At 47.0% G+C, this 13,308-nt stretch overlaps 4 protein-coding genes; 2 read left to right on the top strand and 2 right to left on the bottom strand.

Annotated features, from left to right (window-relative positions):
• The first annotated feature begins 508 nt into the window (after window positions 1-508).
• GSTUM_00010651001 (uncharacterized protein) lies at window positions 509-3,806 on the top strand. XM_002841432.2 has 6 exons: window positions 509-696; window positions 756-971; window positions 1,047-1,382; window positions 1,453-2,246; window positions 2,312-2,571; window positions 2,631-3,806. The coding sequence occupies exons 1-6, from the start codon at window positions 652-654 to the stop codon at window positions 3,038-3,040; spliced, it is 2,061 nt and encodes a 686-aa protein (XP_002841478.1). The 5' UTR covers window positions 509-651; the 3' UTR covers window positions 3,041-3,806.
• Window positions 3,807-6,254: 2,448 nt separating this feature from the next.
• GSTUM_00010650001 (ribosome biogenesis protein NSA2) lies at window positions 6,255-7,422 on the bottom strand (the record flags this gene model as incomplete). XM_002841431.2 has 5 exons in its annotated part: window positions 6,255-6,407; window positions 6,465-6,557; window positions 6,624-7,229; window positions 7,292-7,312; window positions 7,373-7,422. The coding sequence occupies 5 exons, from the start codon at window positions 7,420-7,422 to the stop codon at window positions 6,392-6,394; spliced, it is 786 nt and encodes a 261-aa protein (XP_002841477.1). The 3' UTR covers window positions 6,255-6,391.
• Window positions 7,423-7,821: 399 nt separating this feature from the next.
• On the bottom strand, window positions 7,822-9,494 carry GSTUM_00010649001 (uncharacterized protein; the record flags this gene model as incomplete). XM_002841430.2 has 5 exons in its annotated part: window positions 9,016-9,494; window positions 8,775-8,965; window positions 8,520-8,699; window positions 8,312-8,456; window positions 7,822-8,259 (listed from the first exon to the last, which is right to left on the bottom strand). Exons 1-5 carry the CDS (start codon window positions 9,361-9,363, stop codon window positions 7,822-7,824), a joined length of 1,302 nt encoding a protein of 433 aa, XP_002841476.1. The 5' UTR covers window positions 9,364-9,494.
• Window positions 9,495-9,714: 220 nt separating this feature from the next.
• On the top strand, window positions 9,715-12,453 carry GSTUM_00010648001 (uncharacterized protein; the record flags this gene model as incomplete). XM_002841429.2 has 10 exons in its annotated part: window positions 9,715-9,873; window positions 9,948-10,029; window positions 10,083-10,298; window positions 10,355-10,569; window positions 10,642-10,752; window positions 10,834-11,409; window positions 11,468-11,738; window positions 11,874-12,018; window positions 12,077-12,123; window positions 12,174-12,453. 10 exons carry the CDS (start codon window positions 9,715-9,717, stop codon window positions 12,326-12,328), a joined length of 1,977 nt encoding a protein of 658 aa, XP_002841475.1. The 3' UTR covers window positions 12,329-12,453.
• Window positions 12,454-13,308: the final 855 nt, after the last annotated feature.

Here is a 13,308-nt window from a genome sequence, read left to right as displayed (position 1 = left end):
TTCCACAGCAATCACCAATCCCCAACACATAATCCTTGCAGCTTCAAGCTTGCGGACTTATATCGCCGTACAAATTCTAGTACTAGGCTACTGCAGGAAATCTAGGTAAGATTCACCAATAGTACCGCACAGTACCGTACTGCGCTTGGGACTGCTCGCTTTCAGTTCGCTGATAGTTGCTTATAGTGCTTGGCTCCCTGACAGCTTAATGCAGAATTTATCTGTGCCATATTTTTGCCATGGGATAATATATATGATTTCCCAATTGTGGGGATCCTCCTGATATAAATAAATCTCACAGATTTACAAACAAAAATAAAAAACCTTAAGGGACCACGCTGATGGATTGGATTGGTGTTGGCTTTTCTCTAAAAATCACCTGAAATCAAACCTAACCCTGACGGCAGCCTCCGCTGCAGTAACTTAGTTGAGCAATGGACTCCCCCATCCCCCGGAACCTCCGCTGGTAGAGGAACTATTATCTGCATTTCTTCTTCGCTTTGATTTAACAACTTTAAAAACCATTTGTTTTTCTGAGTATATGATACACCCTATTTTGCTCCCTGTTGCCACGGTATTTAGTCCTGAAAGCCTCGGTTTAGGGATTGTGCCCCTTTTCGTGAAATATACAGACAATAGCCTCGCACTCCAATGGACAACATCTCAGAGCTCATTGAGAGGCTCTCAAACGATGAAGTATTCTAACTTCTTTCCTGGCTATATCCCCCAGCTTTCTCTAGCTGACGCTTTATTAGGATGCTGTTAAAAAGATGGCGGTCTTTAAGCTCCAAAGTAATATCGGGGATCCGTCGTTTGCGGAGATATTCATAGCTCAAGGAGGACTCGCGAAGCTTCGGAAGTTGGCATTAACGGCCAGCGGGAATACACTTGCCTACTCTCTAACGTCCTTTTCGAGGCTTCTGGAACTCGATAAAGGGTGGGACTTTGTCAATTCCGAACTCATTTCACGGGTACCTACTTTCCGGCGCTCTTAGTTTTTGCTACGCACGAGGACTCACGCTGATGTCGCACGGATGGTAATTTAGGTTGTGGAATTAATCGTCACACATCCTCTTGTTAATATTCTTCGTGGCGCCATGTCGATACTCGTTTCGATTGTTTCTCACCCACATACTTCCTCGACTAGAGGTTCCTATACCGGTCCATTCGGATTTCGGGCACTAAAGCCGGCTATTTCTATGCACCCGCAATTTTTGGAGATGCTGGTTAGCAGGCTGTCGTCTGCGGACCATGCTCTATGCGCGAATTCATTACAACTCATAAACTCTCTTATGAGGGATGCTATCACCAATGATACAGACAATGAATGGCCAAGGTTTATTAAGAGATTGCAGGATTTGGGTGTTATCAAAGCTGTCTTTGTACGACTCACTTTGTTACGGACGGAGGGCTCTATTCCCGAAATCAATTGGCTGACAATCTGGGCTACAGATACTTATGCAAAGCTCAGCGTTACAGGATCTTGCACATCCGTTGTTAGAGTTCCAGGCATTGACTAAAGTTTTGTTGCGCAGGTGGAGGGATGTCAAAGTAGATTTGGAAGCCAAGGAGCATCGGATAGCGCTGAAGGGACTACACCTAGCAAGTGCACCAGAGAGATCAGATCCCGGGACGGACCCGAAAGCAGACTCGCCGGCAAAGAAAAAACATAATCCAGAAAAATGGAGGCGCCTAGGATTTGGGACTGAGTCTCCAGCATGGGAGTTTAGAGAAGTTGGGTTCCTAGGTATGATGGATTTAACAGACTTTGTTAGGAAAGATGAGGACGGATTCCGGAAAGTTCTCCTGGAACAAAACGCGAAAGAAATGGAGTATAGATGTCCAGTTGCCCGTGCGAGCATCACTGTCACTTCGATCCTCTATCATCAATTCCGGGTGGACAAATCCGAGATCGACGATATCAAGACTTATCAAGTTCTCGAATCACGAACAAATTATGAGAGGGCCTTTCGTCCGTTATTGCTTCAGTGGTCCAGACTCCATACCGGCGCTTTACTTGCATTCATACGCCTCTGGAGAGAGACTGGAGCTAGTCTGGAGGATTATGAAAAAGTCACGGAGTTATTGAGGGTGCTGATCTACCATGTTATTGGACAAGCCCCACGAACAAAAGAAGTCCATGAGGTGGAAGAAGAGCTCGCGCTTTTTGAATACTTGCGTCTGCGAGACCTTCAAATGGAGATCCTAGAGAACACCTATGAGAGTGCATGGGGGAATCATCTGAAGTTGGTATTCCTTTTCGGTTTGGACTGTAGCTAAAGTGCTGATCTAATACTTGTCCCGTTTGTAGGCATGTGAGGGAGGAACTAAAAACTGAAGCTCTGCAGTTCGTCAAGGAGCAACGCATACGATGTCTATTACATGGTGCATGGTTTCCTGTATCAACTCCTAGAACAGAGGCTTCGGGGCTGAAGATACAAATGGATAATAAAAAGTCCACGAGTGGATGGAGATACGTCCGACTTTCTCACAATAGGAGGTATCTCCACTACTGCGATTATGAGAATGAAACGGTATATGAGCCCAAGCTAGAGGAACTCCCTGAAAAGAGTAAGTCATCACACCATCGGTAATTGGATGCGAAAGCCTGATCTAACTTAATCAAACAGTCGACCTCTCAATTGTCTCTAGCGTTGTGTCAAACGTAGTACCTGCGAGTATTGGTTCCGGCTCCTCTCATGGCACTTTAACCCAAGGGGCCTCCAAACTTGCTAGCACCAAGATAACAATTCATGGATACACCGACTCGAACCCACAGCGTGCGAAGGAGTCTATACTACTAGTTCTCCATCCGCAAACCCATAGCGTTGCATCGGAATGGCTGGATGGGTTACTGATGCTCCTAAACCAACAGCCCATCACCTCCGAGACATCAAAACTGATCAATGTGGTGACAAATTATGGACTCAAGATCAGACTTCTTAACGTGAGGTATACGGATGATTTCCATACCAACCCTCCAGATCTTCCATCAAGAGACGGAGTAGATGATGATTATTACTATAGCTTGTTTGTTTAGTTAATTTTCCTTGCCGATTAGCTTTTTCTACTCGGGATTCATTCTTTTTCCCGATTCCCAGCTTTCGGGTTCACTATTTTACTTTATATTCTTTTCGGGGCGTGGAGGGGTTTAAGGATAAAGTGCGCGTGCTTTAATATATATCCGGTTTGCAGTAGGAATAGAATACCCCAGTTTGACTGGGGGGCCTGGTTGCCGTTCCCGAGATCATGTCATTGACTATCACTCGATCACTTTTACCTTCCTTAGGCTCACGATTATCTCAATCCCATTCCTTCCATAGCTTATGTTAGGGCCGGGGTTTTCTATGGTGTCGTAACAGAATTACAGCTTCCCGCAGAAGGTGTTTAGTAGCGGCGTTTCCGTAAGGTCCAAGCTCGCTCTCGTTGTCGCGCATGGTTTACAACAACTGCGACGGTCACGACGACAACGCCACCTTCTTGACGAGAGACGCGACCCGCGATTACCCCCATCCAGTCATAGTCCCCTCCTGTGAGCAACCCGCCTAAACCAGAGCTATTCCTGTCGCCCTCCACTCTACCGTGTCGCTCTAAAAACGCTCCTTTCCTCGCACCACCAAAGTCGCAGAAAACACCCCCGAGTGAGATCAGGTGAATAACCATTAAAGGCTTTGGGCTAGGTTTCTTCTTTAGGTCAACGAAATTTAAGATAAAAAATAATAAAAATAGAAAATAGGGAACGGAGCGATATCTGCAAGGGCGTCTAACTCTTGCTCGCCATTGCAATTGAAAAATACCTTCCACACACCTCTTGGGGACGCTCACACACCAAGCATCTATCAACACAAGCCGCCGACCATCTTTACCAACATAAAGTGCATAACGACCAACTCACATAACAAGAGAAGATTTGAGCGCCGGGTTGAAAGGAAAAATGTCCGAAGGGTATTTGCTCTTTCTTGTTTCCTTTCATGTATCGCCTTTTTTTGGAGGAGTCGTATCATACTAAAAACTATGACACATGATAGAGCTATGGATTGTTCTGCTGGAGTGGCAATCCCTAAGCAGAAATTCGACGGGCATGGTGGTAGCGGCCGCAACGAGGATAGTGATGTAGACATGCGTGATGTGAGCGACGAGGAGGATCAAGATAATGATTTGGATATGGAGCTTTTTGGTGATGAGTAAGTTTCTCATCATTTGGCTAATACTGAATTTATCTTTAGAAGGCCATATGGACTAAATCTGGGGGCTATGATACTAGCTTTCGCGAATTAGTCATCACTTCAGAAGCTGCTAGAGCCATGTCATCCATTGAGCGAGACAATCAGGAATATGTCTTCCTGGTAGCCGTGATCCGCACGTACCCCAACTACGGACCGTGCATCAACCTCCACTCGATCCACAGCAGCAGTGTGCGCGCCACCGCCACCGCAAAAAGTCACTTCAAGTCACTCTATCCGAGCATATACGCCTCCGACGACCCACTATTAGAATTCCTGCAGCCAAACGGTCACTTCATCGGACGGCAGTGCATCCTGGAAGAGTACGACAGCAGCGATAGCAGCGAGAGTGACGATTGCGACAGTGACAGCGACAAGGACAGCATCAACGACCCCCCAAAGTCCCTGCCGGAAATTGAGATAACCAGCGCATCCCGCCTTCCTCTCATCCAGCCAGAAATGCACGACCCCTGGGGCGACCCCGAGTACCTCCCCGACGCAGGCCATGTCTTTGTCGTCTTCGTGCAGGTCAGCAGTTCTGCGCGCCCCGGACAGACCAGCCGCAACATCCGCGGCGTGTACAAGTACCGCGACGAGGCGAACGAGGAGGCGGAGAACCAGGTTTCTACGCTCGTTGGCGAGTTGTGCATCAGCGATTGGTTTGATGGGTGTTATCGTGGTGAGAAGGTATACGTGAATTGTCAGACCTCGCATGCGCTTGTGCCCATTGAGGAGGTTGTCATCTCCACTGCATATGTGGAGATGGTTAGGGTGAAGGGGTGGGAAGTCTGGGATCCTGAGGAGGGGGGTATTTGTGATGGGTATGAGGACGAGGAAGATGAGGATGTTGAGACGGAGGTGCAAGAGTTGAGTAAGGAGGAGAAGAGGGAAAGGATCAAGGCGATTGCCAAGTATATGGCTGAAAAGGCCATGTTGAATATCAGGGAGAAGAGGGAAAGGTTTCAGGAGAGGAGGGAAAAGCGCAGGAAGAGGAAGGAGAAGGAGGAGAAGGAGGCTGAGAGCTGTTACACCCTCCTCGATAGTGATGACGATGAGAGTGAGGATAGTGAGAGCGAGGGCAGCATTCAAGAGGAGTGGTAGCGGTGGTAGGGGGGAAGGTTGAGAAACGATCATACATTTTATATCCCGAGATACTGGGGTCTGCGATAGCTATATCAATACTTTGCTTGTATTTTTAAGTTGTATCTTTACCCTTGCAAGTTTTGTGTAATTCTATTGAATAAGTGCTTAAGTTAAACGAGATAGGTAAGCAGCATCCTCCCTATATGACCTCAATCCCATGCTAGGAAGGGTGTATGGGGGAACCGAGTTACGGCGAATATTGTCCCGTTTCAAGAAGTTCAGTCACAATGTATCACTCGTCAAATTCTTCCCCGATCTTACCGGAGATCACGAGACCGTTCTCTGTTCGTTGGAAGTTCTAGCGGCTCTGATATGCCTCCTAGTCACATACTCAGTTGCCTCGGGTCATTTTCTCCCGGGAATTTTATTTATTGAAGATAATTTCCCGACCTTCCTTTTACGTGTCCACTCCAGACTCTCTCGACATCAGCATCGATTCGGTAGAGCGCCCTCTCTGGACGGATCGGTGTGGCCTCTTTTCCCTACTTACAGTACATACCCTGTTAGCAAATAGAGCAGAACTTTCCTAGTGGGTCTCAATGCCTGTGCTGATGTTGGTGGGTTTCGTAGGAAATTGTAAGGCAAAGACGTTGGGTTGGTTCGAGTCTGGGGACACTGGTGGGTTACATGCAGGTTTAGGGACTGCAGTGGCATCGTGGTGAATTATGCGCTATATCTAGTTATTTTACCGCACTGCGCTCACTATAGCGGGTGTTCGGGTTTTCGAATGATGATTCGAGTATCATATGATATAACTTTCACAGGGTTGGGTGGGTATCAATATTATCGGGCGGAGACACCAAGCAGGGGTATCATACCTGGGAAGTTTTGGTTACATCAATTGTTGTTTCGCGTTGGGCGCCAATTTTGCAAGATCGGGTTATGGGATTTCACATCGGATTTTTTTTGATATGATTTAATAGATGCATATTTGTATCATACAAAAAACAAAAACAAGGGCTACATTTTATTTTTAATTGCTATCTGAAAGCAAACCCGAGATTACCGGCCCAATCCCCCATCTATTAAACAAGCAAGACACTAGAGAGTTGTTAGCATGTCAAGAACTATGAAGAGAGTTGGACCAGGACAACTTACGCATTTACACACCCATCATTCTCACAGTTGTTAGTGATCTGAGCCCATCTACCCCAAACGACCTTTCCACCGGCGGTAACCATACCAAGTTCACTATTAAGCCATCAGCCACCACTATCCAATGAAATTAAAAGCAAAGGGGGGGCAAAGGGGACAAACCTGACGTTAACCTCGATAATCGTTCCCTTAGTGAGTACACCAAGCTGTGTGTACATCGGGCTCTGCGGGTTCTTCTTAACCGCAAGAATGGGTAACTGAACCGTAACGCCCAATTCTGGATGCGTAACATTCGCCTTCTTATACCTCAACCCCATGGGCCTAATAAACCTCTCATACTTGACGGGCCTTCTGGTGAAATCCGCCCCGACAAAAGTTGGCTTGGTAACAACCCTCTTCCACCCCTTCTTCGCCGTCTTTTTTCCCGTCTTGACAACCTTGAACATCTCCTCCTCGGCAATACCCCGGACCTTCGGCAAGGGTACGGAGAACTTCGCAGCCTTCTCCGCACGCTTCTGCTTGATTTGCGAAGAGAGTGCTTTGGCGGTGTTGGGCTGTGTACGGTCGAGGAGGTAGGCCGGTAGTGGGTTGGATGAGGGCTCGGATGGGCCATCGGTTTTGACGTTCCGCTGCTCGTGTTGCCGGATGGTCTTCTTCATCTGTATCTTCTCCGCGTGGCGCTTTTTGGCGTAGAGTTTGGCGCGCAAGCCGTGCAGTTTCTGGGCATTCTTGGAGGCTTTGTGGCCCTCACGGGCTATGCGCTTGCGCCTGAGGGTATTTATTAATAAGGTAATTGAGTTTGAGTGCTAGGGGGTTGGTGGGAGACTTACTTCCGCTCTTCATGGTCGAGTCTGGAAGGGTTTGGTTAGTATGGTGGTCCTGATTTTGCAGGAGGGGAAATTATGACAAACCTCCTACCATGCTGTTTGGTCCAGCGCTCAATGTACTCGTTCTGAGGCATGGCGTTGGCGGAGGGCTACGATTATGGCCGTTTGTGGAAAAGATGGGAAAACCTTAGAGGAAGTTGTTGAAGTCCCAAACGAAGTTTTTAGATGTCTTGGCGAGCACGTGATAATGGGCAAGACCATGATGCGTCACTCGGAAAATCAAAGATTGTCAACTTGGTCTATGCTCTCAGGTGGAATACCACGACTTGTAGAAGTTGGCTTACATTAAAGTGGGATGGTACTAGCGCAAGGTTAAAAGCAAATATGTTATGATACTGAAATTGGTGTAACAAGCAGGACCTAGGAACGAGAGCGTTTGTGCTTAACTTGGCCACTGCCACAGATGGGTATTTTAACTACAGAAGTGGTAAAAAGGTTCGAATTACCAATTGCGACTATTATACACCAAGAGTTCAATCTAGCATCAAATCATCATCAGCTTCCCCAATCTCGACACCCCTGCCTCTCCCTTCCAGGAGCTCCCTCCTGATCTCAGGGCTAACAAGCGGATGGCCTTTGACAAGCACGACATCCAAAAGCACATCTCGCTGGTCCTCGGTTATATCATTTTTGTATCTCTGGGCGAAAGCCAGAAAGCTCTGGTGCCACAGCAGCGGGAGCGCATCAGGGACCGACTTAAACCTCATAAAGTGAAACACAAGAGCGTCGATAACTTTGTATGGGAGCGCGTACTTCTTGTCAATTAGAACTTTAATGAAAACGGATGTTGGGCCGGTGTAATCCATTTCGCATAGGCGGAGAAGTGCAGCGGCGGAGTGAAGAACTGGGACCGAGATGCGTGTTAAGACTGAGCCGACAATTTGAGCCTCTTTTAAGGTACACGTTCCACTCTACTTTAGAAATTAGTTATGTCGCAGCGATGGGTAGGGGAACCGCACGAACCAGAGCAAGAGGGAATAGGAATCCTTTGAAGAATGCTGCAGGCTTATATAGTGATTTTTTGATAGCATTATAAAGGTGAACATTGAGCTTCTTGTTCTCCTGGATGTCGTCTCGCACTCGATCAAGAAGCACAACATTTAGGAACCTATAGACCCAAACCGTTAGTAGGAATACCAATAGCTAGTGGGACTGTATGACGGGATCTCACTTTTGGCATTGATTCGCTTTGGTACTAGCAAAGAGTCTAGTTGCCTCGTAGCAAGCATGGGGTGACCACTGATCTGGCCTTGTGATGGAGAGAATCTCTTCCCAGTTATTAAGCGATGGGATGATCTTAAAGGCTTTAGGAAGCTTCCCGGATTTGTAGCGCGAGAGCAAAAGGCCAACTCTGTATGAAACCGCAGTCGTAGTTAGTAAAATTTCAATTCCGGAGCAAAATATGACGAATGCTGGACACACGAACTTTGTATAGACCTCAATTATCTTCGGTGGTAGGGTAGAGGTCTCTTCGTCCCCTATTGGGTGCCCAGCCAATTTCGCCTCATGCTCTGCAATTTTTTCCAAGATCTTGTCCGCAAGAGATATCCGCTGTGCGGCCCCCTGACCTGATGGCATGAATTGATTGAATAGCTCTATATCTCCTTCATCAACTTCCTGTTCGTGGTCAGTATTAGGTCTTAGATAAGAATTTACACTAAGCATACCACTTCCTCAACAATATCATCTTCGCCAAAATCAGCTTCCTCATACTCCTCCTCATCGGACTCTTCCTCCTCCTGGTCCTGCAATCGCATTTGGGCAGCGGATCCAAAGAATTCACCCTGGGCAGCATTTTTCCTGGCCTCCTCCTCGTGAAGTTCATCTTGTTGGTCTCGAGCAATTTTTAGAATTCGTTTTGATGACCCAGAGTCGACATAGTTCTCAAAACTTTCGCTCTTTTCTTTCCGCTTGGACCGCGCAATTCTCCGTAGATTTCCGCTTTCGTTTTCCACTAGATCGTCGTGTAGCGGGTTATGGCGTCGGCCCTGACGAGGTGCAACTTCTTTCGGCATATTGCTTAACAATAAAGCGATTGTGACACTAGAGGAATGATACTGGGATGGCTGGGGGTCGTGGCAGTTTTATTGCTTCCGCGAATGGTTTTGATGTTTTAGGGATTCAATAATACTGCACAATGTTCCCCAAGCTTCAGAGTGGAACTCGGAAATATTGAAACGCACACAGAAAAAGACTGAACTTTACTTACGTAAGTCAGGGCCATGGTGGGGGCGAGGCTAAGCAGATAAGCGAGGTGGGAATCTCAAGCCGGGTAACTTAAAAGTGCCCCGCGAAATCTGCCAGCGGTCCCTGAATCCAAAGTAAAACCTACTCTACTCTCTTTCCTCACCATCACACAATCAGCAATGGAAAAGGTTGACAAAGTAATCGAGGGTGTCAGGAAGGTCGCGCTTGGTGAAGGGAGTGAAAAACCTGCTGAGGGAGCCTCCCAAGCTCCCAAAGCTCCTAAGGCTGGCAAAAAATCGAAGAAGGTTGTTGCCAGTACAGCCACGGGTCCTTTGGAGGTATGATATACAAATATTTTCCCACTTTGCCAACAATTATTTTTACTCGGTAGGACTAATTTTTTTTTCTTTAGTTAGAACCTCCACCGGAATATATCTCACATAGGATTCACCTATTTGAAAAACTAAAGGCTGAATATGATCAAGAGGTTGCTGGTACGAATAGACTCTTATTTCAACTTTGAGCCATAACGCTAAACAACTTGTAGCAAAGCCTCGCGAGGACATTACTATCAGTCTCCCTGATGGAAAAGTTGTTGCCGGTAAATCATGGGAAACTACTCCATCTTCAATTGCCCGCGGAATTAGCAAGAGCCTTTTTGAGAAAACTGTTATTGCAAAGGTCGATGGCAATGTGTGGGATTTGGAAAGACCGTTCGAGAAATCTGGAACCTTAGAGCTTTTGGATTTTGAAGATCCGGAAGGTGGGTCATTTCGGATACTTCTACTCTAATCATCTTGATAACACCCAACTCTAAAGGCAGGCGTGTGTTCTGGCATTCCTCGGCTCACGTTCTTGGCGAGGCGGCTGAGCGTCGATTTGGATGTCACCTTTGCCTTGGACCTCCGACCGATGATGGATTCTTCTACGAAATGGGTCTTGGTGAGGGTGAGGTTGTTACGGCTACCGATTACAAACCGTTGGAGACCATCGCCCAGAAGGCCATCAAGGAGAAGCAACCTTTCGAGAGACTAGTTGTATCAAAGGAAAACCTTATCGACATGTTCAAACACAACAAATATAAACAGACTTTGATTGGATCCAAGATTCCTGACGGAACTAGTACTACTGTTTATAGATGTGGGCCGCTGATCGATTTGTGCGTCGGTCCTCATGTTCCAAACACTGGGAGAATAAAGGCTTTTCAGGTTATGAAGGTATAGTACGACCCCTCGTCTGCTTAATACCTGTTTTTTTAAAAAAATTAAAAATTAAAAAAAATGACACTTATTATATAGAACTCCTCATCGTATTTCCTCGGTGATGCCATCAATGACTCACTCCAGCGCATTTACGGTGTCAGTTTCCCCGACAAGAAGCAGCTTGAGGAACACAAAAAACTCCTCGAGGAAGCTGCAAAACGTGACCATCGTAAAATCGGTAAAGAGCAGGAGTTGTTCTTCTTTCACGAGCTCTCCCCTGGTTCATGTTTCTTCCTCCCACATGGGACCCGCATCTACAACACCTTAGTTGGCTACCTTCGTCAGGAGTACTGGAAACGTGGGTACGAGGAGGTTATCACTCCTAACATGTATAATGCCAAGCTCTGGGAGACCAGTGGACATTGGCAAAATTACCAGGAAAACATGTTTACCTTTGAGGTTGAGAAGGACAAGTATGGTCTTAAACCTATGAACTGCCCTGGCCATTGTTTACTCTTCGGGCACCGCGAACGCAGTTACAGAGAGCTTCCGTGGCGAGTTGCGGATTTTGGTGTTATTCATCGCAATGAATTTTCTGGCGCTCTTACTGGATTGACTAGAGTTAGAAGATTCCAACAAGATGATACTCACGTTTTCTGCACCGAGGAACAGGTTAGTAGTTCCCCTATTTGAGCTCTCAATATTTAATATTAATATAAAAGGGGTAAAGGTCGGATCAGAAATCCACGGACTCTTCGATTTCCTTAAGACCGTCTATGGACTTTTAGGCTTTACCTTCAAACTCAAGCTTTCTACCCGCCCAGAGAAATTCGTCGGTGACATTGCAACCTGGGATTCTGCCGAGGCTCAATTGACCAAAGCCCTTGACGAATTCACCGCCGGCGGTGGTGGAAAGTGGGAAATGAACCCAGGAGACGGTGCCTTCTACGGTCCCAAAATCGACATCACAATCTCGGACGCCCTCCGCCGCGAACACCAGTGTGCTACTATCCAGCTCGACTTCCAACTCCCCCAGCGCTTCAAGCTAGAGTACAACACCGGTGAGCCCTCGGCGAAGGCTCAGGACGGAAAGGATGAGATGGGGCACTACAAACGCCCCGTCATGATCCATCGAGCTATCCTGGGAAGTGTGGAGCGCTTCATCGCGATCCTTACAGAGCACTTTGGCGGGAAGTGGCCGTTCTGGCTCAGCCCCCGGCAGATCTTGGTCATTCCGGTAATGGCCGCCGCGAATAACTACGTGCTTGAGATTCAGAAGCTGTTTAGAGCGAAGATGATGCATGTCGATGTTGATATCGGGCCGAATACTATGGCGAAGAAGATTAGGACTGGACAGTTACAACAGTACAACTTTATCTTTGGCATGTTTCGCCCCTTCATTCTCCTTAGGCCTTAGTGTGCTAATAATGTCGTAGTCGTTGGAGCCGAAGAGGAAGAATCGCGTTCCGTCAACATCCGCAATAGAGACAACAAGGAAACGCAGAATAAGGGCGAATTAGTGCCAATCGACGTAGCGCTTGAAAAGCTCTGTGCTCTCAGGGATGAGAGAAGGGTGGTTAACGAACTGTAGATTGTAGTCTTTTCGGTTTCAAGATGTTAAAATGGGAGTTTGTTCTGTTTTACGTTTGAGTTAAGATACCGAGTTATATCAGGTGAACATCCTAATGGGCAATAATGCTATATTTGTTTTTATGCGCAGTGGATCTGGATGCTCTCCGCCCCTTACCCCCGGCTGTTGAGCGAGTGTGGCTAGGGGGGAGAGAGGGATGGCGAGCATTCGTACACTATTCGAGTGTGAAAAACCCCTGCCTGGAGCCCCACATACTCGTGATGCCCAACTTGAAAGTCGGACGCAATGTCCTGAACCAAATCTCGGTAACCCGTGAATATTGTAGCATCCAATACCCGGATGCCTGGTGACTATATACCGCACATCTGCGACACGTGACCCCTTTCAAATCCTATCTTGCTCATAGTTAAACCTACTCTTTTCTCAACATTGATATTCCGGCCTGATCCTAACCCTGGTACGGGCTTTGTATGATACGCATTATATGATACTCGCCTGTCGTTGTTGGTTGGGTATACTGTGCTCTAGCCTCCTGGGGTGTTGATTGTTGTGTTGCTGGTGCTGGGGTTCTTCTAGAGCTTTGGGTGCTTGTGGCGGCTATGGCTTCTGTCCTGTCTAGTAATTTACTTGATCCCTAACTCCAAGGCCACCCCTTAGCACACGAAGGGATCTTGTTGTAAGATATAAGTGGCTGGAGCCTATAATTTCTCTCCCTTCGAGGGTGAATCTGCCCCAAGATCCTTATTAGCAAGCATCATTCCATTTTAGAGTTTGTAAGAGTTGAAGAAAGCGTGGGGGGGGGTCGCGGCCTTGTATATATGTTGCCTGGAGATGGCCTAATCGGCAGGCAGATTCGAGGTTTGTGAATTCGATCCCTATGTTGCGTATCTGGTTATAGCAACTTATCACCATGATGTCCTGGTTTAACTGGTCACCTACACGCCTCATGTTAAGATCTGTGATATCAACAATACTCAAAA

Source organism: Tuber melanosporum (genome assembly GCF_000151645.1).
Source record: "Tuber melanosporum whole genome shotgun sequence assembly, scaffold_72, strain Mel28".
Taxonomy (NCBI): domain Eukaryota; kingdom Fungi; phylum Ascomycota; class Pezizomycetes; order Pezizales; family Tuberaceae; genus Tuber; species Tuber melanosporum.
This window is presented reverse-complemented; position numbering and strand designations above follow the sequence as displayed.

Bases quoted from the DNA above. Each gene is read 5' to 3' on its own strand.
- GSTUM_00010651001 (XM_002841432.2), top strand. From the start codon at position 652: ATGGACAACATCTCAGAGCTCATTGAGAGGCTCTCAAACGATGAA. The intron at 1,383-1,452 runs GTACGACTCACT...TCTGGGCTACAG, and splicing joins GTGTTATCAAAGCTGTCTTT to ATACTTATGCAAAGCTCAGC. The intron at 2,247-2,311 runs GTTGGTATTCCT...TCCCGTTTGTAG, and splicing joins GCATGGGGGAATCATCTGAA to GCATGTGAGGGAGGAACTAA.